Here is a 25,153-nt window from a genome sequence, read left to right as displayed (position 1 = left end):
ATTCTAGACTTTAAAGGAGCTGTCCCAGGTACTGGACTCTATTGTCTATTCTCATAATAATTAGAGAATCTTAAACAGTTCTTTTAAAACCTAGAATGAATTCACTGCATCAACTGATGGAGACAGGACTATGGTGTTGTGGAAGTTTTTTTGGTAGGGGAGGCTGCTGTGTTTATTAGAGAAATTAAGGTAAAATATGGTTAAGGATGTCATATATAGTACAGTATATGTAATAAGGTAAGGGTGGCATAGTGTTTTGAATGTTGCACTGTGACTCTGGGAGACCAGGGTTTGATTCTTCACTTAGCTCAGTGACACACATACAGACACATACAAACATACACTGACACTAGGTTCTGTTGGGGTGGCCTAATCCCATCTGATCTTGGAGTCATCCCTGGTTAGTCCTTGGTTGGGAAACTGCCACCAAGGAATACCAGGAGCTGCAGACTATATTTCAGAGGAAGGAATTGGCAAAAACCACCTCTTGAGTATTCCTTGCCTAACAAAACCATATAATATGCAAGGGGTCAGCATAAGTCAACAGTCATATTGAAAGCACATGCCCACACAAGGATCTGTTGGGAGAGACAAGAGTATGATGGGGATGACCGACTGAACATTTGATGGGCCCTACATGGCAGGGGTTTGGACTGGATGACCCTTGTGGTCTCTTCCAACGCTATGATTCTATGATTACAAAAGGACTGCTGTGTATGACAGTCAGAGTGAGAGAGATGAGTGTCAATGAGGAAAATTAGTTATAGTTAGGTCCTATACAGACAGGCGAAAAGCGGCGGTCTGTGGGAGGGGTGAGGGCTGAGTGTCCCCACGCTCACACCCCTCCCCACACTGCCCAGACGCCATACTTGTGTGCACCCATTCAGATGGCGCACACATTGATGTCCCTTTGGCGCAGTGCCAAAATGGGGCTGCACCAATGGGGTGTGATCAAGCCGCCTGGCAGTGGCTATGGCACTTCTTCAGAGGCATAAAAATGAGCCGGAACAACTGGCTCCTATTTGTGCTCTGCGGAGGCCGGATTGGTGCTGCTGCATGTGTTTGCCACAGCACCGATCCGGGGCAGAAAAGGGCAGTGTCTCACCACCCCTTCCTGCCCATCTGTACTGGGTCTTAGTTACAGTTAGTCAGGATTTATTTGTGTTAAATAAGTAATTTTTAGCTTTATGTTGAACTTCTGCTTAATAAAGTATTTTTGTATTATGGCTTATAACTCTGAGAATACTACAAAAGTGTTATTGGGATGTTTGAATTCAGACACACGGCATCTGTGATAACAGTAGTTAGTCAGAAATGGTAGGTATTCAGTAGGTATTCAAAAGTGATAGGAATACAGTAGGTATTCAGAAGTTACAAGAACCCAATCTTGCACAGGAACCACAAGGGTATCTGGAAGTTCCCCACATTTTATGCTGTGGAAAAGGAGGAAGTCCTCACATTTATTGGCAGTGGTGGGGCAGGTGGACCACCCTCACAGGTCCTCCAGATCTTGCTTAATTGTAGGTTCCACTATTTGTGACCATTGACCAATCTGGCTGAGACTGATAAGATTAGAACAGAGAGATAACTGGAAGAGTAAACAGGTTCCTTGTCTATGGTCTAAGGCAGCAGTGCATATTCTACTTTTGCTTCAAAGTTTTCCTCATGGCTGGAAGACATTGTGAGACATCAAACAACATACAGTACGTAGGTAGGTCAGTTATCCTCAGTCTCAGGCACATTGGAGCTGTAGTTCAAAATCTCCTGAAGCCATCAGGTAGGGAAACTGACATGTAAAAAAAACATACCACATGTTACCATGTTCAAGATGTCTGCGTTATGCAAAAGGAGCTCCATGAAGGCAAATATCTGTTGCTCAAAAGTGTTCCTACTTTAGTGAAAGACCCCCTTGTGCTCAAGTCAGCCTCAAAGGAGAATTGCACCAATACAGCTCCCAATGAATAGTAACTGTTGAATGTTGATACTTCCAGGTTGTGTGATGCAATCAGAAAACAAATACAATGAGCAGAGAGTTCTGTCTTCCACTGAGACACCCAGCAGTTGCAGACAACGTGTTATGGATACCAAATCAGTCAAGGGTGATCAGCTTCTCTGTAACTCTGAATGTATCCATGGTTTCTTCCATCTCAACCAGATTGTTGTTGTGTGCCTTATCATTTCTGACTTATGGGGATCCTAAGACAAACCTATAATGTGGGTTTTCTTGTCTTGTCTTACCATTGCCATCCTCTGAGGCTGAGAAAGTGTGACTTGCCCAAGTTCACCCAGTGGATTTACATGGCTGAGCTGGGATTCAAACCTTGGTCTGTAGAGTCAAAGTCCAATGCTCAAACCACTACTCTCAATGAGGAGAGGTTATGTATCTGAGAGATTACTGTTTTATGTTAAGTATAACTGTATATTGTATAATTTTATTTTATTATTTCTTCCTTCCATCTGTGTGTATGTGTATGCACATACTTTAGATTGTACGCCTTTTGCAGGACCCACTGTTTTTGGTTGTTGTAACTGTAAAGCACCATGCAAATGGTTGGCACTATATAAACAAACAATAACAACAATTCCCAATAATGTCTCTCTGGAAAGATGGGTCTGTTTGTTCCTTAACAGGCTTTTCTTCTGGATGCCTGGGCCTCCCTCTGCCTTTCTTAGTGCAGGCCTTAGAGCAGAGCTAAGAACATTTTAGAGGAATCTGAGCAGAGCTGTTCAGGTTTTAAGAAGCCAAAGTGTTTCTTGAATAAAATAAAAAGCAGTAACAATGAGTAACACACTAAACAACAGTTACCATTTTTTTTTCAAAGAGGCTCTGAAATAAGTTATAATATGAATTACTTTTTATAAGCACTTGTAAAGGTCTGTGACTTGGCAAGATGCATGTAGCTGGAATTCAGATGGCTAATGCATTAATACAGAAGTACAGTTAGATGCACAATTATTCTGCATACAGATGTTGGCTGCATCTGCGCTGCAGAAGTAATGCAGTCTGACACTGCTTTAAGCGCCATGGCTCAATGCTATGGAATTCTGGGATTTGTAGTTTTGTGTGATATTTCGTTCCCTATCAGAAAACAAATCTTCCACAACAAAACTACAAATTCCTGAATTTCACAGCACTGAGCCATGGCAGTTAAAAGTGTTATCATATTGCAATATTTCTGCAGCCTACATCTCCCTTGCCCTAACAGAACAGAAAGTTACGGCTTTACTGAACTAAAGTGATGACATCTCTGGGAAGCAGATTCAGAAGTGAGAAAATCACTGTTGTAAATCAATAGTAACCAATTGTTTTGAAGAGACAGACACAGGCAACCTTTCTGCTTTGACAGGCCACATCCTCTTGATAATAATGTTAGGGGCCTTAGGCTTCTGATAGAAAGGGCTGTGGCCAGAGCCAAAAATCAGCAGGCATATCCTTTTGCTTCTGCCCTCCTTCACCCCAACCCTAGCTAGTGGAGTACTGGGGAGGATTTTATTCTTAAAGTAGCCTGAACTGACCCCTTGCAGAGAGCATCTAAAATCAGGCCAAACGTCACAGGTTTCCTACTTCTGGCCAAAGGATGTCTGCAATAGTTCCTAGGAAAATCTTGAGGTTGCATTGCCAAAGTGACACCAGTCATAGTTATTGATTTTACAGCATGCACTGGACTGGTAGATGTCAGGAAGTGTATTGACAAACTCACAGAACAGAAGCAGTTTAATTAGAGCACTTGGAGTTCATTTGATTTCAATTTCATTAATTCATTAGTTTAAATCAGTGCAAGTCAAAAACATCAACTTTACTGGCTTATGGGACAGGTTAAAGTGAACAGAAGAGAACAGCTCTTATGAGGATACAAGTGGCGTAACACCATTCCCACTATTTTATTTTGTTTTTGGTTTCCTGATCCACATATATTCATCGGCTCCCAGTCAATGAAACACTGGCATGGTGCTATAGCTTAGTAGCAGAAGTTACAAGCATATGTAATTGTTTAGTCTGTTGAATTAGATGCATTTGAACTTACATCACAGTACCAAATATTATTTGTTCATCATTTCTACAGTGATTTCTCTTCTCTCTCCCTGCTTTTAAGTACATCCACCATCACTTTTGCTTCCCAAGTGACAAACTCACTTGCTTTTAGAAGAAAGAGCTTCTCTAAACTAGAACTAATGAGTCAATTCATTCAGTGCAATGAATGAATCAATTCAGTTAATTCAGCTCAACAAATTAATTCCCTTCCCCAATCTGTATAAACACTGGACTGGTTTTCAATTTCCCTTCAGCTCTCTTCTTCCTAAAAATCGAACACCTGTCATTATCATAAAGTTGACTTTGACTTACATATGGCAAACCTATGGATGAGAGACCTCCAGGACACTCTGTTAACATCCTGCTCAGGTCTTGCAAACTCCAGGCAGCCATGGCTTCCTTGATTGAATCTCTCGACTTGTAATGTACTGCTTTCCATTTTACCAAGCATTATCATCTTCTCTAAAGAGTCATGTCATCTCAAAATGTCCAAAGTACAATAACCTCAGTTAAGTCATTTTAACACACTATTGATATCACAACACAGTGCTGCCCCTAAAAGAACAATTGATAGGTACCTTATTTGGACAATATCCATTTAAGCCCTTCCCAATCCAGAGATCTCCAGACACGATAGACTACAATTTCCAGCATCTTGTCAGCATAGCCAATAATTGTGTATAGAAACTTAATCAAATACCTGGAGGACATTAGCTTATAAAAGAGTGGATCAGTGGAACCACATTTGAGTTCAACTTCTTGTTTTGGGGGTATTTTTTTACGTACCTTGGAGAATGGATTTGCTGTTGCATGTTGTATCATCTTTTTCCAACATAAATTACATGTAATAAGAGAGAAACCAAGATAAATCAATAAGTTAGCATTCAGCACCAACATTCCTTGGATTTCCCCCCAAGTAATGGGTTTTGTTTTAAAGGTCAATGTAGGCCAAAACTGAGAAAGCTGAGATCCTTGAGAAGATTTAAGAAGTTTGCTTTCACACATGAAGTCCAAGTCTCCAAGAATGCATGCAAGAAAGACACTAAGAATTTTTTGTGCACAGATTCAGATCTTTGCCAGTTTCCAAAGAGATTTTTCTTGTGTGGGAGGAGGATGGTGTTGGTAGAGAGACAGGAACATACACATACGCAACCCTTATCCCACGGAGGTGTGCCGTTCTTAAAGTGGCTTAGTTTGCGATTTAATAAACATAAAACTAAGCGGCATTAGGACCCAGAAGAAGCAGGCTAAGAAGCACTGACCTCATCCCAGCAGGACAAAGGCCTTTGGGGAAAAAAGCCCTTTCCATTGTTGTTGTGGTTGTTTTGTTGCTGAACTAAAAATCAAGTCTCAAAGCTTTTTTATTTTTGAAGGAGAATTCTCCTACTCCATCTCAAAATAAAAATCCCACCCACATTCAAAATGCCCATAAGCTTTCCGCCACCCACAGTCTTGCAAGCCTGCATCCATTTAGGCTACTTAAATCCAATAAGTCAACAAGATTTCTCTATAATGGAGTCCTATTAGAGGAGATCTCCATCAGGGAAATAAATCAGCTTTGTTACAGCAGAGTATCAACTGAATTATGGATGCCTTCAACCACAAACCACTTGAAAGCCTGAATGCTTACAATTTCCCCCTCTTTTTTAGAACCAGCAGAGCTTTTTTCATCACAAAGAAATGCGAAACACCAGCACAAAACAAGCATCTCAGGAGTTGTAATCACAGAATATTTTAATACTTTACAAAAAAAAAATCATGCTGCATACACAGCTTATATAATTTCATGTAAACTTCACATCTTCTCTTCTTGGCAGGTCAGTTTAGTGTTGTGGTTTTGTTTTTAAATAAAGATCTTAGTACCACTGGTTTAAAAAAAAAATGGGGGAGAGCAAAGGATATTAAATCAAGTTTCTCTGAAACAGAGAAGCACATTATTCTCACACAGGCCCAGAAAAGTTAACCTCTGAAAATAAAGTGTACAACTGTTCCCAGAGACGGCAACTTAGCACTTATAAAAAACAACATCACAAATAAAGACAGTGTTTTCCACTTGATCACAGAACAAAAGAGACAATTATAGTGGTTTTGCTTCTGCAGTCGATCCTACAGAAAGAAAAAAGCACAACCCAGCCCAAGTTTAAGCATCTTAAAGTCCCGCCGATGATCAACTAGTGAATACACATTTCACAGGCTCCGATCTGGAAGCCAATGGGATTATGTCATTGAAAACGGGTTCCACGGGAAAGTGCTTAGCTGGATTGCGCCCAACACAGGTCCCAATTCAAGGGTTTTTGAAATGCTACAATGTCAGAATTGCAGGCTACAAGTGCCTATAAAGTGTCCAAATAGAACACCCTAACTGTGCAAAGTAGCTTCTCAGTACTTTGTTTGTTGGCAAAGGTAGATCATTTATTTAAATAAATAAAACTGAAGTATTTGTGGGAAGGGGGGAATCAAACCAGAACAGGCACTGGAAATCAAGAAAACCATCAACCCATTTTCCCTGTCCACCCCCGTTCTCCCACTCTCCTCTAGCCCACCCCAGGAATTCATGAGAATCTCCTTATTAGAAGATCCACCCCAGGAATAAATCAGGGCCACCTTGTTACACATTCCCTTGCTTCAGAATCTGACTCTGAAGTCCTCCCAAGAGACTTTGGGGCCCAGTCCAGTGTTAAATAAGCCACGCTGTTCAATATCCCAGCTCAAAAGAATATTTTTATATGTACACACACACACAGCCAGAGAGCCCCTTTCCCTGGAGTATCTCCATTTCTCCCCATCCCCACCCCGGCCTCCCTTGGAAATCCTCCAGTGATTCTCAAACTTTGCTCCGCTGGGGGTTTTAGACTTCAACCCCCAGCCAGCTTGGCCAACGCTCAGGAATCCTGGGAGCAGGAGCCCAAAATATCTGGAGGACCAAAGTTTGGAAACCACTGCAAGTCCAGGCAACCAGTCCTTCCCAGCCAGAGAGGGAAAAGGATCCCTTCCCTCCCCATGAAAAAGGGAAGCAAAGACCAAGACCTGTCAGGAGAAGCTCTATATGAGAAGACCCACCCCAGGGAAGCAAATCCAAGTGTCTCTCTTCCTAGAGATGGAGGTGGGGGTTAAGGCTCTGGAAGTGGAAAAGGCAGAGAGCATCACCACCATTCCGCCAGTCTCATAAGTTCTCTTTTTGAGCATCCTCACCATCATGCCAGTCTAGGTTCTCCTTTTCAGCATCCCCACCATGCCAGTCTCCTAAGTTCTCCTTTTCAGCATCGCTGCCATCCTGCCAGTCTCATAAGTTCTCCTTTGAGCATCATGACCATCATGCCAGTCTCATAAGTTCTCACTTGAGGATCATCATGGCCACCATGACAGTCTCATAAGTTATCCTTTGAGCCTCACCAACATCATGCCAGTCTACTAAGACCTCCTTTTGAGCCTCACCATCACCACGCGAGTCTCATGAGTTCTCACTTGAGGATCATCATGGTTATCATGCCAGTCGCAACCAACATGCCAGTCTCCTAAGTTATCTCGCTGATGGGTTGGAGGTGGTGAGAGGGGAGTGCTCTTTTCCCTTGAGCTGAGGGTAGGATGCCAGAAGATCTGAGCAAGCCAAGTCCTCCCTTGCAGGGAAGGCAGGAGGAAACATCCAAAGGAGATGGGGTCCATGGGTGGGAGATGCCATCTTGGGCCAAGAGAAGGCAAGAGAAGGCACCAAGGTCCCTGGACAGGAGTGTGGATCAGTCTTCCCCAGCAGAGCCCCCCAGCCCTCTTCTCCTCCATCCTGGGGTCCCTCAGAGGACCTTGCAGCAGCTGAGGCAGCCGCCCTGGGCACCGTGGCGCTTCTGGAGGGCGGCGCGGGTAGCGGTCTCGAAGACCTCACGGACGCCGTCCTTAGTCTTGGCTGAACACTCGAGGTAGTCGTAGGCCTGGATGCGGAGGGCCATGGCACGGCCATCCTCGGTGCGGACGGGCTCCTGCTTCATGCGGGCCAGCTCGTTGCGGACGTGCTCGTCATTGCGGAGGTCCTTCTTGTTGGCCACCAGGATGATGGGCACGTTGGGGCAGAAGTGCTTCACCTCGGGCACCCACTTCTCCGGGATGTTCTCCAGGGAGTCCGGGCTGTCCACCGAGAAGCACATGAGGATGACGTCCGTGTCCGGGTAGGACAAGGGCCGGAGCCGGTCGTAGTCCTCCTGGCCGGCTGTGTCCCACAGGGCCAGCTCCACCTGCTTGCTGTCCACCTCGATGTCGGCCACGTAGTTCTCGAAGACCGTCGGCACGTACACCTCTGGGAACTCGTCCTTGCTGAACACGATCAGCAGGCATGTCTTCCCGCATGCCCCGTCGCCCACCACCACCAGCTTCTTACGGATGGCCGCCATCGCCGCCAGGGCCCCGGGGACGAAGGCGCTAGGCCCTGCAGCCGACAGCGGGGAAGGTGAGGCGGCGCCCACCGATGACCAGGCCCCACTGGTGCCGCCTTCTGCCTCTGCCCTTCCCCTTCGCCTTTGGGGCCAGGGCACCGTGGCCGGGAGGCAGGGAGAGCCTTGGAGGCTGGAGACCACCAGGGACCAGAGGCTGCCTTGCCTGGCCCTTCTCTTTTGCCTCCCTCCTTTCACTGATCCTCCTTTCTCTTTCCTCCCTTCTTTCCCTGCTCTAGTCTCTCCTTCCTCCTTTCTCTTTCCTCCCTTCTTTCCTTATGCTTCCTTTCCTTCTTCTTTAGCCTTTCCTCCCTTCTTTTCTTGCTCAACTCTTTCCTCCCTCCTTTCCTTGTTCCTCTTTTCCTTGCTCCTCCCTTCTTTCTTCCCTCCTCCTTTCCCCTTTCCGCCCTTCTTTCTTTACTCCACCTTCCCCTCTTCCTTTCCCCTCGCTCTTCCTTTCCTTGCTCTTTTCTCTCTCCTTGCTCTTTTCCTTCTTCTTTTCTCCTTCCCTTGCTCTTTCCCCTTTCCTCCCTTCTTTCCTTCCTCCTCCTCCCCTCTTCTTCTCCCTTCCCTCCTTCTTCCCCCCGATCTCCCTTTGCTCCTTCTCCTGTCCCTTCCCTCCCTTCTTTCCTTTGCTGCTGCTGCTGCAGAGGGAGAGGCACCTGGTGCTGGCGCTGGGAGGCAGGAGGAGGGGCGGCTTTGTCTTCCTCTGCTGCTCCTCTTCCGTGGCAAGGCAAAGGCTTTTGGCCCCGCAGCGCCGGGAGGCTGGTATTTAAAGGGGCCGGCGACTTTCTTAATATAGCTGGCCAATGGGAGGGGAGGAGGTGAGCTCATCCTTTCGGGAGGCAGGCAGGGATTGGAGGGAGGTGCTGCAGAGGCAGGGCCCCGAAGACGACGCCCAGCAGCAGCAGCAGCAGCAGCAGCAAGAAGGAAGGGGGCTTGTTTCTCCTGTGGCTGGCAGCTGGAAGGCGAGCCCCCTGGGCTTCAGGGAGAGCTGGACCTGGCAGGGAGGGAGGAGGGGCTTTAATCTGGGGTTCACACACACACGCATACATATACACACATACGTGCATATAGATAGATAGATAGATAGATAGATAGATAGATAGATATACACACATACTCACAAAAACATATATATATATATATACACACGCACATATACACATGCATATATATATACACACACACATATATACGCATACATATACTGTATACACACACACATATATACATATGCACACACAAAAATACATGGATATATATATACACACACACACACACACACACACACACGTATTTCTATAAACACACACAGATACATGCATACACACACACACACACATATATATATATGCACACACATGTATATATGTATATACACACACATATAGACACACACACAGACATATATACATACACATATATATGCATGCATATATATTCACACACATACACACACACACACACACATATATATATATATACATACGTGCACACACATATATATATATATATATGGAGATAGATAGATATACACACACGCAAACATATCTATCTATATATACACACACATATACACATGCATATATATACATATATATATATATACACACACACACACATATATACATATGCACACACAAAAATACATGGATACACACACACACACACATATATTTCTATAAACACACACACACACAGATACATGCATACACACACACACACCCACACCCACACACACACTTACCTTGTGCATGAAGCATATGCCCGTGCGTATGTTGTGTGCCTTCAAGTGGTTTCCGACCTATGGCAACCCTGTCATGGGGTTTTTATGGCAACATTGCTTCGGAGGAGGTGTTGCCCTTTCCTTTCCTCTGAGGCTGTGAGAGTGTGACCCGCCCAAGGGTCGCCCAGTGGGGGGGTCAACGGCCGAGCAGGGAATCCAACCCTGGACCCCAGAGTCTAAAAGCCCAGTGCTCCAAGCCCTCCTCCACGCTGGCTCCCCCTCCAAATGCAAAGGGATCTTGCAGCACCTTTGAGGCAAAGTGCATAAGCTTTCTTAGGTTGGATCTGCTTAGAATGGAAGGAGACCAGTCTAGGGAAGCTGATGCTACAAGGTCTTTCATACACAATAGAAAGAATGCAGTTTAACAACCCTTTAACTGTCTGGGAATTGTAGTTTGCTGTGGCACCAGAGCTTCGCTGCCATGGCTCCCCGGCCCCTCCCCGGCACAAACAAATGGCCATCAGAAGTGACCCTGGAGTAGTCCTATGGAAGGGAAATAAAACTGCTCTGGAAAAATATTGTTATAGGCCCCATACAGACAGTCCAAAATAAAGCTGCTTTGGGCCACTTTGGAGGTATGCTATTTAAATGATGCATGCATCCTAAGAATCTGGAAGCCATGCCAAAGCCATGATCCCGTCCTAAGGACTGGAGCGCAGCTTTGGTGCAGGTTCTGGACTCTTAGGATGCATGCATCATTTAAACAGCATACCTCCAAAGTGGCCCAAAGCAGCTTTATTTTGGACTGTCTGTATGGGGCCATAGATTCAATCTCCAGCAATGGGGAGCTATCCAAACCCCTTCCAATTCACAAACAGGTAGGTCAGCCTCATATCATGGCAGATCATTCCATCTGTATCCTTACTATCGCCATCTGGCCTGTAATGCAAGGCTGTTGTTTTTCCTTAGGGTTCTTGGCCATGCATCCACTGAGCATCTTAATGCTCCTTAGTTGAGGATGGCTTTTGGATGTCATTATATATACATTCCAGCAAATGTTTATAAGTTCTGCTGCTTCGTATTATTGTATTTTATTGTATTTATTGTATTATTGTATTGTATTATTGTATTTTATTGTATTTTAGCAACAAGAACAACAAAGGCTCAGTTTATGGCTATGAATATTTTTAGTTTAACTTGTACTTTTAGATTTGTGATACTGTGTGTGTATATATACCTTCAAGTTGCAGGTTGGCTTATGGCAACCCCATGAATTTCATAGGGTTCTCTTAGACAAGGAATATTCAGAGGTATCTTTGCCAGTTACTTCCTCAGAAGCCTACAGAGCCTGGTATTCATTGGCGGTCTCCCATCCAAGTACTAACCAGACCTGGACCTGCTTAGCTTCCAAGAACAGACTGGATCCTTTGCCTTCAGTGTACTTAGGCCTTCAAAAGGAAAGTAAATATAAATTAAATAACTGTAGAAAGTATATGTTTCTATTTTAACCTTCCTTTTCCTTGTTGACACAGCTCTGCAGTTGTTCAAATCAGAAACCGACCTAAGGACTGAAACTTAAACTACAAGTTGCATATTAAAGTTCATTTATCCCAGGCAACGTGTGTGTGTGTGTGTGTGTGCGCGCACGCGCCTTCAAGCTGCCTGTCGGTTTATGGTGACCCCATGCATTTCATAAGGTTTTATTAGGCAAGGAATACTCAGAAGTGGTTTTGCAAGTTCCTTAACAAAGTGCAAAATACTAGAGACGCAGCTGGGGGAAGGCATCCATTAGCAGGACTTCAGAAAGATACAGAATGATGGGAATCCTCTCATTTGAGAAAGGCAACTCCTTACAAATGCAATGTATGAAAAGTGTGCGAATGTCAAAACTGGAACTGACGAATTTGAATTCTTAATAGGGAACTCATCAGCCCATGTATAGCAAACTGTCTTCCAAGCATACCAGAGAGAAAACTAGACGAACATAGTAGATATCTATGGGCCAGGAATGTTCTTGATATTTTAAGTTGAGAGCTAGTGTGAACTTTGCTGGGTTATATGGAGGCTGCTGGGATAGGAATGCAACAAATGGGAACTCTTAAGGGTGGAGTGAGGGAGAAGAGATCATTATAAAAGCTCAGAAAGAAAGAAATGCTGGAGCAATTTGTCTTTAGCAGAGCTTGGAACATTATTATTTTAAAAGTAATTTGCTACTTTTGTGTGTTTGCATACATCCACATGCACGCTTTGAAGTTGCCTGTCAGCTTATGGTGTCTGCATTGATTTCATAGGGTTTTCTTAAGCAAGGAATCCTTAGAGGTGGTTTTGCCAGTTCCTTCCTCTGAAATATAGCCTACAGCACCCGGTATTCATTGGCGGTCTTCCATCCAGGTACTAAGCAGGGCTGACGCTGCTTAGCTTCCAAGACCAGACAGGATCTGAAGACTTTAGGTATTTATCTACATCTCATTAATGATGATCATTATATTTTGTTTGAAGAGTAGTACATTACTAAAACCTGTGAGCAAGGGTATGCTTGATATTTCAAGCTGTTATTTTCAATTGTTTTAAAATATGCTTAGAAAATAAATTAAAAAAAACCCCAAATCATACAGGAATAACCTCTCCAAACCAACATTTTTAGACCAATAAGTAAACTTGTTATACTTTGCTGTCTCAAAATTTCAGCTGGCTTTGCAAAACTCTCCATGCTTGTTATACCACATGCTGGAATCTCTTCAGTCAACATTAATACAAAAAGCACATATTGGAGGGTATTTCTAGGGCTCTTGTATTTTTCAGCCTGCAAACAAAATTTTAATTTTCTTACCAATACCATTAAGCAAGACATAACTTAAGTATGTGGAAAACTCACACATACTGATCACAGACCCATTTGAAAAATAAAAATAACAGAAGTATTACTATTTTAATTAGACACATCTCATTTAGATGTGGTATAATCACATTTCACCAAATCTTTTGCCTGTCCACCGCATTTTCCCACCAACAGTTACAACCCTTTGCGTTCCTAGGCCCAGTTTTGCCCAAGCCTCATTTATCATAGTTTCTATGTGTTACCTATGTTAAAATTTACATCCTCCTTTTCTTGGAAGAATGCTTCTTTGGGTCAGCTTCCAGTATCTTACAAATAAAAGAATGTAACAGTATAAAAGAATGATAGATAAATACTTTAGTTAACAAAGTAGATGAGTTTCTGAACACAACTTCTTTGACAGAAAATTTGGTGCCAGAGGTGGAAATAGCATGATGGGGATAGGTTCTTACACCACAAAACAAAAGAAGACTTTGTTTGAGCAAACTTTTTATCCCAGACTAACAATATTTGCGTGCAAACAGGTCAGGCAAGCCTTCCATAAGTGAACAAAAATAATTTGAACCCACTAGAGACCACCTAAAAACTTCTTCCAACATGAACCTAAAGACTTTTTATTTCTCTTTCATTAGCCACCATTTTTGTTATGATTTTCATTTTGGAGGCCAATATTATAGATCTTTGGCAAATCTAACCTAAGCATGGACCATTTCATAATAAATCCACCAGACCCTTCATAGAAGATGCTTTGTTGTTCTGAGATGATAATGATGATGGTAAGCACTAACTGTGATTCATTCTCAAACATGCCCATATTTAGGCTGCTGTATTTTTCTACCTGTTCGTATGCATTACATAATTAGACGTTTTCCAAAAAAATCTGTTGAAAGTGATTATTATTTTTCTTGGGATTTAGTGCCATCGTGTGGCCATAACTAATGATCCAGTGTGATGAATTATATGTGTTCCTGTTCCTTTAAGAAGAACAGAAAGGGTTGTTTTTTTCTGCCCATAGAAAACATGGATGGAAAATTATCTTTACTCATAGAAAACGATGCGATGGAAATAATAGCTCAGTTTAAAACTGTTTTTCTTTTATCTGTTGAACTATAATTTATGTAAATTGCAGAATTAATTAAATTTTGAATTAATTAATTAATTAATTACAGAATGGCATTATTTCTGTAGGAGATGACCTAAAGAAATGTCTGAATATTGTGACTATACTCTATCACAATAATTTATTCAGCCATTTCTTTAGGTCCTATCCTACAGAAATAATGCCATTCTGTAATTAATCAATCGCGAAAGCCAGTGCGATGGAGAAGTTTGAGTATTGGACTAGGGTTCTGGAGACCAGGTTTCGAATCCTAGCTTAGCCATGTAAATCCACTCAGTGAACTTGGGCAAGTCACACTCTCTCAGCCTCAGAGAATGGCAAGGGCAAACCCCCTCTGAACAAACTCTGCAAACCTTAGGGTTGCCATAAGTCAGAAGACACATAACAACAGCAACATTCTCCATCACAAACTGCAGGCATGCCTAATCTCACTAATTTCAGTAGGAACATGTAATTGTGTGGTTCTCTGTGGACAGATAATACGTTAGAGTAAAGGTAGAAATGCAGAAGACTGTGATTTGGTATAACATTGTTCATATTTGAACCTGATATGGGCTCATAGAAGCATTGAGACACAAAGAGATTGTCCTCCTCCACTTATTGGGTGGATACTTGGCTGGAATTTAGTGCAGAGCATGGGAAAGTCCCACTCCCAGAGTCCCCCAGAATGATGGAGGATTATGGGAATTCTACTACAGATTTAGCATCCTTTATCTGGAATTCCAAAATCCAAAATTGTCCACATGGGGTTGTTGATACAGTGACATTGTTTTCTGATGGTGCAGTGTACACAAAACTTTGTTTCATGCGCAAAATTATTTGAAAAGTTCAGGCTATGTGTATAAGGTGTATACACCACATAAATGAATTTCAAGTTTAGACATGGGTCCCATCTCCAAGATATCTCATTATGTATATGCAAACATTCCAAAATCCAAGCTATGTCTGGTCCCAAGCATTTCAGATAAGGGAAACTCCCCCGCATAAAAAAAACGCCTATGCTTGAGCCCCATTTAAATAAATGGGGCTCATGCACGCGGAGGTGTGGCAGCGCGGTAGTGGTGCACGTGCAGCACGGGCATGCTCCCCATTCATCCTTATGGGATGCGCCGCCCCTTCCTCTCCGCGCAGCTTTCAGCATATGCTGAAAGCCACATAAAGTGCGCCCGCGTATAACGCGGGCACACTGTACCATAAAAAAGCAGCAATGGAATAGCAGCAAGATTGAGAGCCTATTGACAGGTTTTGCCCATCAGTAAAAAGGTGCACTACAGTAACAAATGGAATGCAAGGGAGCAGTAGGACAGAAATGATACTGTGTGGTAGGTACCAGCCAAAGATGAATTTATTCTGTTAAAATTCCGTCTTTCTAGCCATGCCTGATACAGTCACTAGTGTTAAGGGACTCCAAGTCCTGTATTGCTTTCAGAGGTATAGTGTTAAACTTTAAGGTGCAGACTTCGTGATCATGGTCTCTATAGCAACACTGCCAAGGGGAATTCAAAAATGTAAGTGGCAGTGGCTGCACGGATCCATTTTAAAGCATCATTTCTAAAAGTGTTCATCTCTACAAATAGTAAGTCTTTGCAAAACTTAATAGGTCTCAAGGACTGAAGACCAATTCATCCACAAATAATTTGGATCACAAAAGAGATAACTCAAAACAATCCATGCTTGCTGGGAAAATTTATTTTCCCTCTATCTGCTGCAAGAATTCCAGTTAAACTCAGAGCCCAATGCAAAGTGGGTGGAAGATGATATGTTAGTCCCTGCTAAACCCTGTCACTTTAGTTTTGTAAGCTCCATTACATCACTGATGGTCTTATGAAACAATTGAGTCTTACTGCACTGGTAGAAAAATCCTTGTGTGATTTCACCCATGTCTATTAATTGCTTATCTTGGTAGTTGGCAGGATGAGTTCAATAGGGTGAGGGGTTCTGTCTTCTCATACCCTTCATTATTATTGCGCTGTTTTTGATGTGGCACAGCTATGGGTCTGAATTACAGGACAATTTAAATTTCTTATTATAGATTTGGAAGTGCAACATAATGAATGTGGGGGGGGGGACCCCAAAGAAACCTCAAACCAAAACATTCATTCACCACTATATTTTGATTTCCACCAGCAGACGCTTTGCAAGATATCTGAGGTTTGGAACCTGTCTGGTTGTGATGAAACAGATTGCAGGCCTAAGATAACATATTCACCTCTTATACCTTGTAGCGATTTCCATGCTGCAAAATTTATCTATAGTTGTTTTGGAACGAGAAATGATTGGTGGGGATAAAACAAGTTGGGCAACATGGTCTGTAGATAAAAAGAGAAGAGATCTCTGAAGAACCCTTTTCTAGAACATCACTTTGGACTTCCTCTGAACATCACTTTGCAAAGAAAGTGTGTGCGGATGTAGTTTGTGAGCTTGCTTATTTAATTTGATATGTCTTCTGAGTGCACTGGAGAAGGGAAGATGTCCTGGCTTAGGATGTGCCATAGTATAAATAATTAAGCAATTTAGCTCAGCCCTCACCTCCACATTGCCAAGATGCACCTTGTTATGGTGCCTCATAACAATCAAGACTTTAAATAGTATTTTAGACCTGACTTTGATATTCTTCATTACTGGTGGCAGCAGCAGCATTGATTGCTACAGAGTACTAGGAAACAGACATAAAAACACCACACCCTAAGTTTTTAGTAGCAATACCATTCTCATCCCTATTGTGTAAGAGGATCTCCTACTGTTGGACCCAACCTACCTTCTCTTGATGCAAATAAACAGGCATAGAAGGCATAACATGAAGTAAAAAGACAGGCAGAAGACTACACTGTATGCATAGAACTGCAATGTTCCCCATGGACACAACATCAGAAGAGACTCATGGATAGATCAGTCAAGGACACAGTGGGAAGACAGGGTGGCAAGATACTGGAGATATGCAACACAATTATAGCAGTTTGATATTATTTCAAGTCTCATGGCTCCATCCCATGGAATCCTAGGATTAGTAGTTTGTTGAGGCACTTAGAATTCTCTAATGCTACAGCATAAGAGCTGTCTGGAAGAGAATATGAAGCACCACAACAAACTGAAAACTCCAGGATTCCATAAAATTGGATCTGTGACAGTGAAAGCAGTATCAAATTGCTATAACTGTGCAGTGTGGGTACCTCTGTGGCCTGTATCTTATATTCTGTATGTGAGTACATGAGAAAGGAGAGGGAGTTTAAATGTGCTTACATTTACCAAATCCATGATTGCCCTTCCAATAAGCAGAGTGAGTTGACTGTCCCATTTAAGGGGGTGGATAGAGCAACAGTGCTGGGTGCCTGGCTATTCCCCTATACTCATAGAATCATAGAGTTGGAAGAGACCACAAGGGCTATCCAGTCCAACCCCCTTGCCATGCAGGAACTCTAAATCCAAACATACTCTCCAGCCTTTTTCCTTAGTTGAAGCACAGAGACATGTCTACCACATAACATGCTGTGGTGTAGGTCTCCCAAACTCAACTGATGCCTCAGGTGAAATGGAGGTTACTATCCCATTGTGAGATAGTTAAAGTAGGAGGCACCTACCAGTCCTATCATCTTCTAAATGCTAGACTATGGATTGGGTTTGTTTTCTTCTTCTCACTTTTCCAGCAGTTCCTTAAGCACATTGGCTTCACCTTGGAAGATAATGATTTGCAGGTCCAGTGAAAATACTTTCCAGCAGTGTGCTTCAATAAATCACAGTGTGAAGCTAGCCATGGGGCTATAATACTGTCACACTGGAGAATCTATGGAACCAACCCTTGCTTTCCCCATAAAGGGAGCTATCACAAATCTTGATTTGTGCTTCATCCAGAGAGCATAAATGCTCTCTTAAGGCATTACTAAAGAGACAGGCACATGACAGTAACTTCCAAAACAAAGACAGACATGGCAGTAGCACACAGAACTGTTTTTGCAATAGTTCTTACCATGGTAGCATGTCTGAAGCAGAGGAGCAAGAGACTGAACATGTGTATACTGTGCAATCAAGCTCACATGCTGTAGTTACTAGAGTTGCCAGGTTCGTACTATCCCAGGCATGGAGATTTTGGGGCCAAAACCTGATACCTAGGGACAACACTTTTTAATGTCACAGGAAGTGAACCCTATCAATGTCATTAAGCATGATACATTAATGATCAGCAATAGTTGCATAAAGTAATGGTAATCAAACAAAAAACATCACATCTAACAAATGGTAAAAATAGATATATGCATACACATACTTATGAAGGTAGTTTTGGCGTCCTGGAATTCTTCCTCCTTGTCCTGATAGGAGAAGGGGGCCCAAGCCCTAGGATCTGACAAGCCTAATAGCTAATTTCACAAACTTTATTTTATTGTAATCAGTATATGACTGTCTCAAACATGAAGCTTTCCAGATTTTGGAGATATGAAAACTCATCAGTTTCATTTTCATTGTTTTTCTCATAATTCCACCAGGATTTTCTTCCCACTTGAGCTCTATATCATTTTGTAGGATCCCACCCTTTTCTCACAAGGAAATTAATGTGCACTTTGGTGCGCACCTTTGGTACTGTACAGTTTCCCATTCACTGGATTGTTTGTGAGCATTTTTCAGAGCTAGGCAATGTCAAACCCTCTCTGAATAAACCTAAGAAGTTCATCTGATGCCATCCGGCCATGGAAGGAGAGATGCAGGCCCAGCTCCATCGGGCCTTGCCTGAGCTAAGAAGCAGAGCCCTCCTCCAGTCCATCTGCCTTGGTCCAGGCCTCAGAGGGACAGAATAACTTCTGGACCTCATCCCCTTCCCCACCACCATCCCCTTCTCCTTTTGTATTGTGTCTTTTTAGATTGTAAGCATGAGGGCAGGGAACTGTCTAATTAAAAATAATAATTGTAAGCCATTCTGAGAAACTTTAGGGCTGAAGGGCGGGGCATAAATTCCCTTAATAATAACAACAACAACAACAACAACAACAATAATCTGGACAAGAAAACCCTAGGATAGGGATGCTGTAAGTTAGAGTCAACTCAAAGTCATATGAAAAAAAGGAAAATGAGGTGGGGAGGATAATCTGATGCTTGTGGTTTCCTCCTGATAACAGGAACCAAAAGTTTGTTTTAAACATCACCTTTGATGAGAATGATGGAGTTTTTATGGGGCTGATGGGAGTCATAGTGCAACCAGTGTAAAGAATACATGTTTAGGGAAGGCTGTACCATATTAGTTAATGGAGCCTTCATTTGAATTCTTTGCAGGAATGTTTAGCATGCATACTGGCCATGCTTGCTAAACATTTCATACATCGGAAGGGGTTCAAAAATCCGCGTTCTGAAACATTCCTATCAGTCATGAAAAAATCTCCCACTTTCTCTTGGATGTTCTAGTCCAGGGGTAGGCAACCTGCGGCCCGCGGGCCGAATGCGGCCCGGCAAGGCCTTGGGACCGGCCCCAGCCTGGTCCTGCCACCGATTGCCGCCGGGGCCTTTGGGGGGCAATTGTCCATAGAAGCCTCAGAAACATGCATTTATATTAACATTTTTTAAAAAATCAGCAAATTTTTTCACCTGTCCTCCATTTTTTTTTTAAAAAAAGTGTCTTCCATTTGAAAATTTTGTCATACATTTGTCCTGGTTTATTTATATATTTAAATTTTTAAAAATTATTTAATTATTTATTTTTTGGCTTCGGCCCCCCAGTTGTCTGAGGGACAGCAACCCGGCTCCCGGCTCAAAAAGGTTGCCTACCCCTGTTCTAGTCTGAGAGCTCACAGTTGCTTCTCGTGGTAATGTTCTTGTGCGAGCATAAAATGTAACAATGATTCAAGTGATTATAGAGCTTTTATCATCAAGATTTGACATTTCAAGCAGTAATGCTTTTCTACTAATTAATGGCAGTCCCAGTCTGTACGTTTTATGTGCATAACAACCCATCTTTACGAAAGGAAAATAGGGCAGAGGTGTAAAGGGGAATATTGAATGCATTTGTCCCGAGATGTGGTGGTTGCCTTTTAATTTTGTTAGATTCAGAGGGTAGTTATTTAATCAAGAGAATGAAGAGAAATGCTACTTGTCTTTATAAGCTCTTTATAGAGTAACCAGCTCTAAACTCAGTAAGCTCTTTTAAAAGCTTCTTTTAACAGGAAACGTAGCATGGTAAATTGCAGCAAACATTACATAAGAAGTGGAATGAGGAAAACTTTTTGCAAATGATCCTTCTCTTTAACAAGCTCATCTGAGTCACACTTAACAGAGTCATGTATCAAATGTTGAGTGCAAATTCCTGATGTTACTTTCAGCTTTTCTGCAAAGTAGATAAAAATGCTGGCTTAATTTTGGACTTGACACCCACTTAAATTTACATAAGCTGTATTACTGAACATGCATACAATTTTGCTGGTAGGTATGGCTTATTTGGCAACCTTCTTTAACCTGGTGCCTGATTCTCATCATCCCTAGCCAGCACAGCCATTTGTTGTAGCTTCAGGAAAGGATGGGGCTTTTGGTCAAACAATTTTAGAGAGTGCTAAATTGAAGAAATGTATGGATCAAAACTTGGATCAAAAAATCTACTTGGATATGCCCTATGATATGTGTTTTTTTAAAAAGCTTTTGCTGTCAGTCTCTTGAAAATTCTTATAGCTTCAAAAGAGTTTTGCTATGCAGGCAAAGTTTTATTCTGTTAAAAATGATATTTTTTTTAGTATATAAAACTTTGCATCATAAACAGAAAACACCATTGGCAGAAATCTCTTATGCAGCAAACCTGTATTTACATCCCTGGGAAAGGAAAGCACTCCTCCAAACTCACCTGGACATACTTGGAAGCATGGGATGCACAATCACCTTTGTACAATAGATGGAAAAATGCTTTTCTTTGTTATATTTTTTAAGAGAAAATGCAGGGGCATTGCAATTCCATAATCCCTGAGATGCCACGTCAGGGGCAACAGGAAAGATCTAATCTACCCTTCTGAGAACAGAGAAAGGGCTCCAGCCTCAGGGAGGGAGAGCCAACCTCAGAATTCATTTCCAACATGAGAAAACATTCGAAACATCCCTGCAACTGCAAACAGTGAGTGGAAATTCCTTCTTAAGGAATGGGGGAGGAGGAAGAGATGGTGGGACAGTGAATGATTCTGTCCCACCCTTCTGCCCTGGTGGCAGGCACCCAGAAGGGCACCGCATGCATAAAATACCCTATGATCAGAATACTTCAATACTCTCCATAGGATTGCACTGTTAAAATTGTATGTTTGCTAAGGTGAAATGACATTGTTAAATAAAATATTTGATAATTTTAAAAAATGCCACAAATTAATGTGGAAATAAATTAACACTTAATAAAGTTGCAATAGACTGATAGAACCATCCCTAATCCAAAAGAGGCCTATGTGTGTAAGTTCAGGCAGTGATACACAGCATGATAATTCCCGACAATAATTTTCTTGTGCTATTGCCTGCCCCAAAGAGGGAATTGCACAGGGAGTCTAGGCATTGTTGCCTTCTGTTTGTACGCCTCTCCTGCTCTATATTTTTCCAATCTTTTCCCCTCATGTTGTTGGGTTCAAGTTGTTGTTTCGGACTTATGAGGACCCTAAAGCAAACCTATCATGGGGTTTTCTGGGGCCAAGAGTGTGCAAGATCATTTAGTGGGTCCTCGTGGCCAAGTGGGAATTGAACCCAAAGCTTCCAAGTTGTAGTCCAATACTCAAACCACTACACCATATTGGCTGTTCCCATACATCTCTCTAAGCTTGGATTGATGCTTAGCCCTCCTTTGCCTATTTCAAATTTTATATATTAGCCATTCCTAATTAATTTCTCCAAACACCCATAACTCAACCCATCTACACATCTGCCTACTTTTCCCACCTTTTCCTATAGTCCTGTGGGCTGTTCTCTTGGGACCATATGTTTAGTGAAGTAACGAAATGTTGCTACTTGAGCATAGGCTGCCCACATGTGCTCATATCACATCACTTGACAGAAGCAAACTCCCATTAATATGAACTTTAGAAGAGCAGATGCATTTGTGTAGGTAGTGGCAGGTATTAGGGAAAAGGAGCCAAATTATGTCTCATATGTTGAAGTGTCATTGTATCTTAAGATCAGCTTGCAGTGTGATAAGGAAAATGTTGTGTATGGCTCATCATGTCTTCTCTGAAGAAAATAGTCTGTGGGTTAGACCAAACATCAATAGCATGCAAAGGATCAAAATTTCATTATAACTTTTCTACAAGCTGTATGTCTTTTTATGAGTCAACCTGTCATGATTGGTTGTTTACGTGTGTTTTTTTATTATCATGTCCTAAACGTATCCGAAACCATATTTTTCTAACTTTCAAAATTTAAGAGAGAACATGTGAAACTAGGGCCTGGTTTTAAATGTTAAAACTGTATTGTAAAGGTAATGAACTTTCCTACAAAAACCTTAGGATCATAAGAATCTTATCTATTACAAGTTCTGTTACAAATGCTGAATTACCAGTTTTTCGTCATTGTTATACCATTTACTGCATATGACACCAGATCTGTTCCAGGCACACAGTTCCAGACTTATACCCCTTTGCCATTCATAACACATGAACAAATTTATGTTGATGTGCCATGGTTAGACACATTTGATAATATCCTGGGGCACTGAGGATAGAGCAGTGGTACTGCACTCAAAAAATATCCACTTGCACAAGAAGAAGAGATACATGATAAGAAGAGAGTTCGCTTTAAAATCTCCTATGGGATAAGCCCATGACACATCTACTTTCTCCCTTTTAACCTCATGTATCTCATATCCAGAAATTCAAGGCATTAAGACCAAACATCTGGATCAGAGACAAAGGAAGGGTGCCAGGACCTAGATTACCGCTAAAGGCTCATTCTCCCATTGGCATACATTGTGATAGATGCTTTGACATGAGTATTTAGGGGGTTATTGACAGTTCCAACACCTGAGGAGGGGTTAAAAAACACTAATTTATTATCTTAAATCTCTCTCAGACATGAGACGCAAAGTAGTTTAAAACATGTTTTTTTTAAAACCAAGTAGAATTAAAAACAATGAATTACATTATTGAAACAAAACTTGGGCTTTGTGGTGAAATGCAAGACAGAGTGCCTACATTTTTAATAGTAGTGTGTTAAAAGTTGTATATTAAAGCAATTAAGCATCTGATAAAATTCCTTCTTTTACACAACTATTAAGGGTACAGGAAGCCTGCTGTGTATTTCTCCTTAAACACCACTGAATTAAGGACAGTTTAAAAGCACATCAGTTAAAATAGTAATAATTAAAAATTTAAAAGGTTAAGAAGTAGAGCACTAGGCTGTTAAACATCCTCTCCTTAGCAGCTAGTCTGTTGCTCAAATCTGAATTGGACGTTCTTTGCCTGTTAGAGGAAAGATGCCTGGGAAGAGGGCCATCCTTGTCTCCCTAAGAAGACTCATAAATTGGGAGCAGCCACCAAGAAAGCCTTCTTTCATATTTTCACCATGCATGCTTCTGAGGGTGATGGAATCAAGGAAAGCTTGTTTAAATGATGTTTAAATGATGCTTGTGTCCTAAGAGTCCGCAGACCATGCTAAAGCCATGGTGCAGTCCTAAAGACTGGAGTGCAGCTTTGGTGCAGCTTCTGGCATCTTAGGAAGCATGCATCATTTAAACAGCATACCTCCAAAGTGACTCGAAGCAGCTTTATTTTGGCCTGTCTGTATGGGGTCATTTATTCTGTCTAGAAGAGGTGCCCTGAGGATCATGCAAATGGGTCTTCATACATGCAGGATATTGGAACCAGTGGGGGCAGGTGGCTTCCACATCAGTGGGGTGGCAAATCCAGCTATCCAAAGTATATCCTCCCAAATCATTTGGCTGTTTTAAAATTCAGCTTTAAAACCTGGAGATGGAATGCACGGACTGCCCCAATCAGGAAAAATAAAATATGTCCCACTGCTTCCTTTGGAGAACTTGCACATACATACAGTCAGTCTTCCATATCCCTGGATTCTAAAGCCATAGATTCCACTATCCACAAACTGAAAATAGGTATTTTAAAATTCCAAAAGTCAAATCTTGATTTTGCCATTTTATATAAGGGGCACCATTTTGATACACAATTGTATGTAATGGAACTTGAGCATCCATGGATTTTGGTATCCACAGGGGTCCTAGGACCAAGCAACAAGGGCCTACTGTATTTTTAACACCCCAACAAAATTCTGACTCTTGACTCCTGAAAAGGCTTCAGGGATCACATTGGACTGCTATGATTCAAAGTTTTTTTCTCTCAGTACCATCCTTAGGATGAATCCAGCTCCATATCTCAATGTCAAGTGAATATTCAGCAAAAGCAGTTCCACCAAATATATGCAAAGTTGCTCACTTTGCCTTGTTTCAATCAGCTTCAGATTTTGAGTTATCATCTGCATTCAGCATCCAAGCTGTGTTCAAAGTCATCCCATCCCTAACACCATCGCACACTCAAACTCCATTGAGTGCAATCATCAGTTGCTTTGCAAAATTCCCTTGGATTATCATGGAAAGCTGCACATGCACCAACGGTATCCATTATTCAACTGCATAATTTATATTGCATTTGTATATTGTTAATGCTTTATATTCCCACTGCAGCCATTTAACTAATGAAATATCTGATTGTTAGATTTAGACCCCACCTTTCACACAAAATCTCAAACTGAGGGCAACCAAAATGAAAGGTCTGGAAACTACCAAGCCCTATGAGGAATGCCTTAGCTGGGGATGTTTAGCCTGGAGAAGAGAAGGTTAAGAGGTGATATGATAGCATTGTTTAAATATTTGAAAGGATGTCATACTGAAGATGGAGCAAGCTGGTTTTCTGACACTGCTTCAAATGCTGCTGATTATATGATTGTGGGAGATGGAGAGAATAGGACACAGAGCAATGGATGCAAACTACAGGAAAAGGGATTCCACTTCAATATTAGGAAGGGCTTTCTGAGGATAAGAGCTGTTTGACAGTGGGAGATGCTGCCTTGGAAT

The 25,153-nt window shown here is 41.9% G+C and overlaps 1 protein-coding gene across 1 annotated transcript; it reads right to left on the bottom strand.

Moving 5' to 3' along the window:
* Positions 1-5,745: 5,745 nt before the first annotated feature.
* RHOB (ras homolog family member B) lies at positions 5,746-9,187 on the bottom strand. The gene has a single exon (XM_089478060.1). It carries the CDS (start codon positions 8,410-8,412, stop codon positions 7,822-7,824), a length of 591 nt encoding a protein of 196 aa, XP_089334186.1. The 5' UTR covers positions 8,413-9,187; the 3' UTR covers positions 5,746-7,821.
* Positions 9,188-25,153: the final 15,966 nt, after the last annotated feature.

This window comes from Sceloporus occidentalis, unplaced genomic scaffold, assembly GCF_023333645.1.
Source record: "Sceloporus occidentalis isolate IW3139 unplaced genomic scaffold, rSceOcc1.0.p SCAF_12, whole genome shotgun sequence".
Classification (NCBI taxonomy): Eukaryota; Metazoa; Chordata; class Lepidosauria; order Squamata; family Phrynosomatidae; genus Sceloporus; species Sceloporus occidentalis.
The sequence above is the reverse complement of the archived record's forward strand: the minus strand, read 5'-3'. Positions and strand labels throughout refer to the sequence as shown.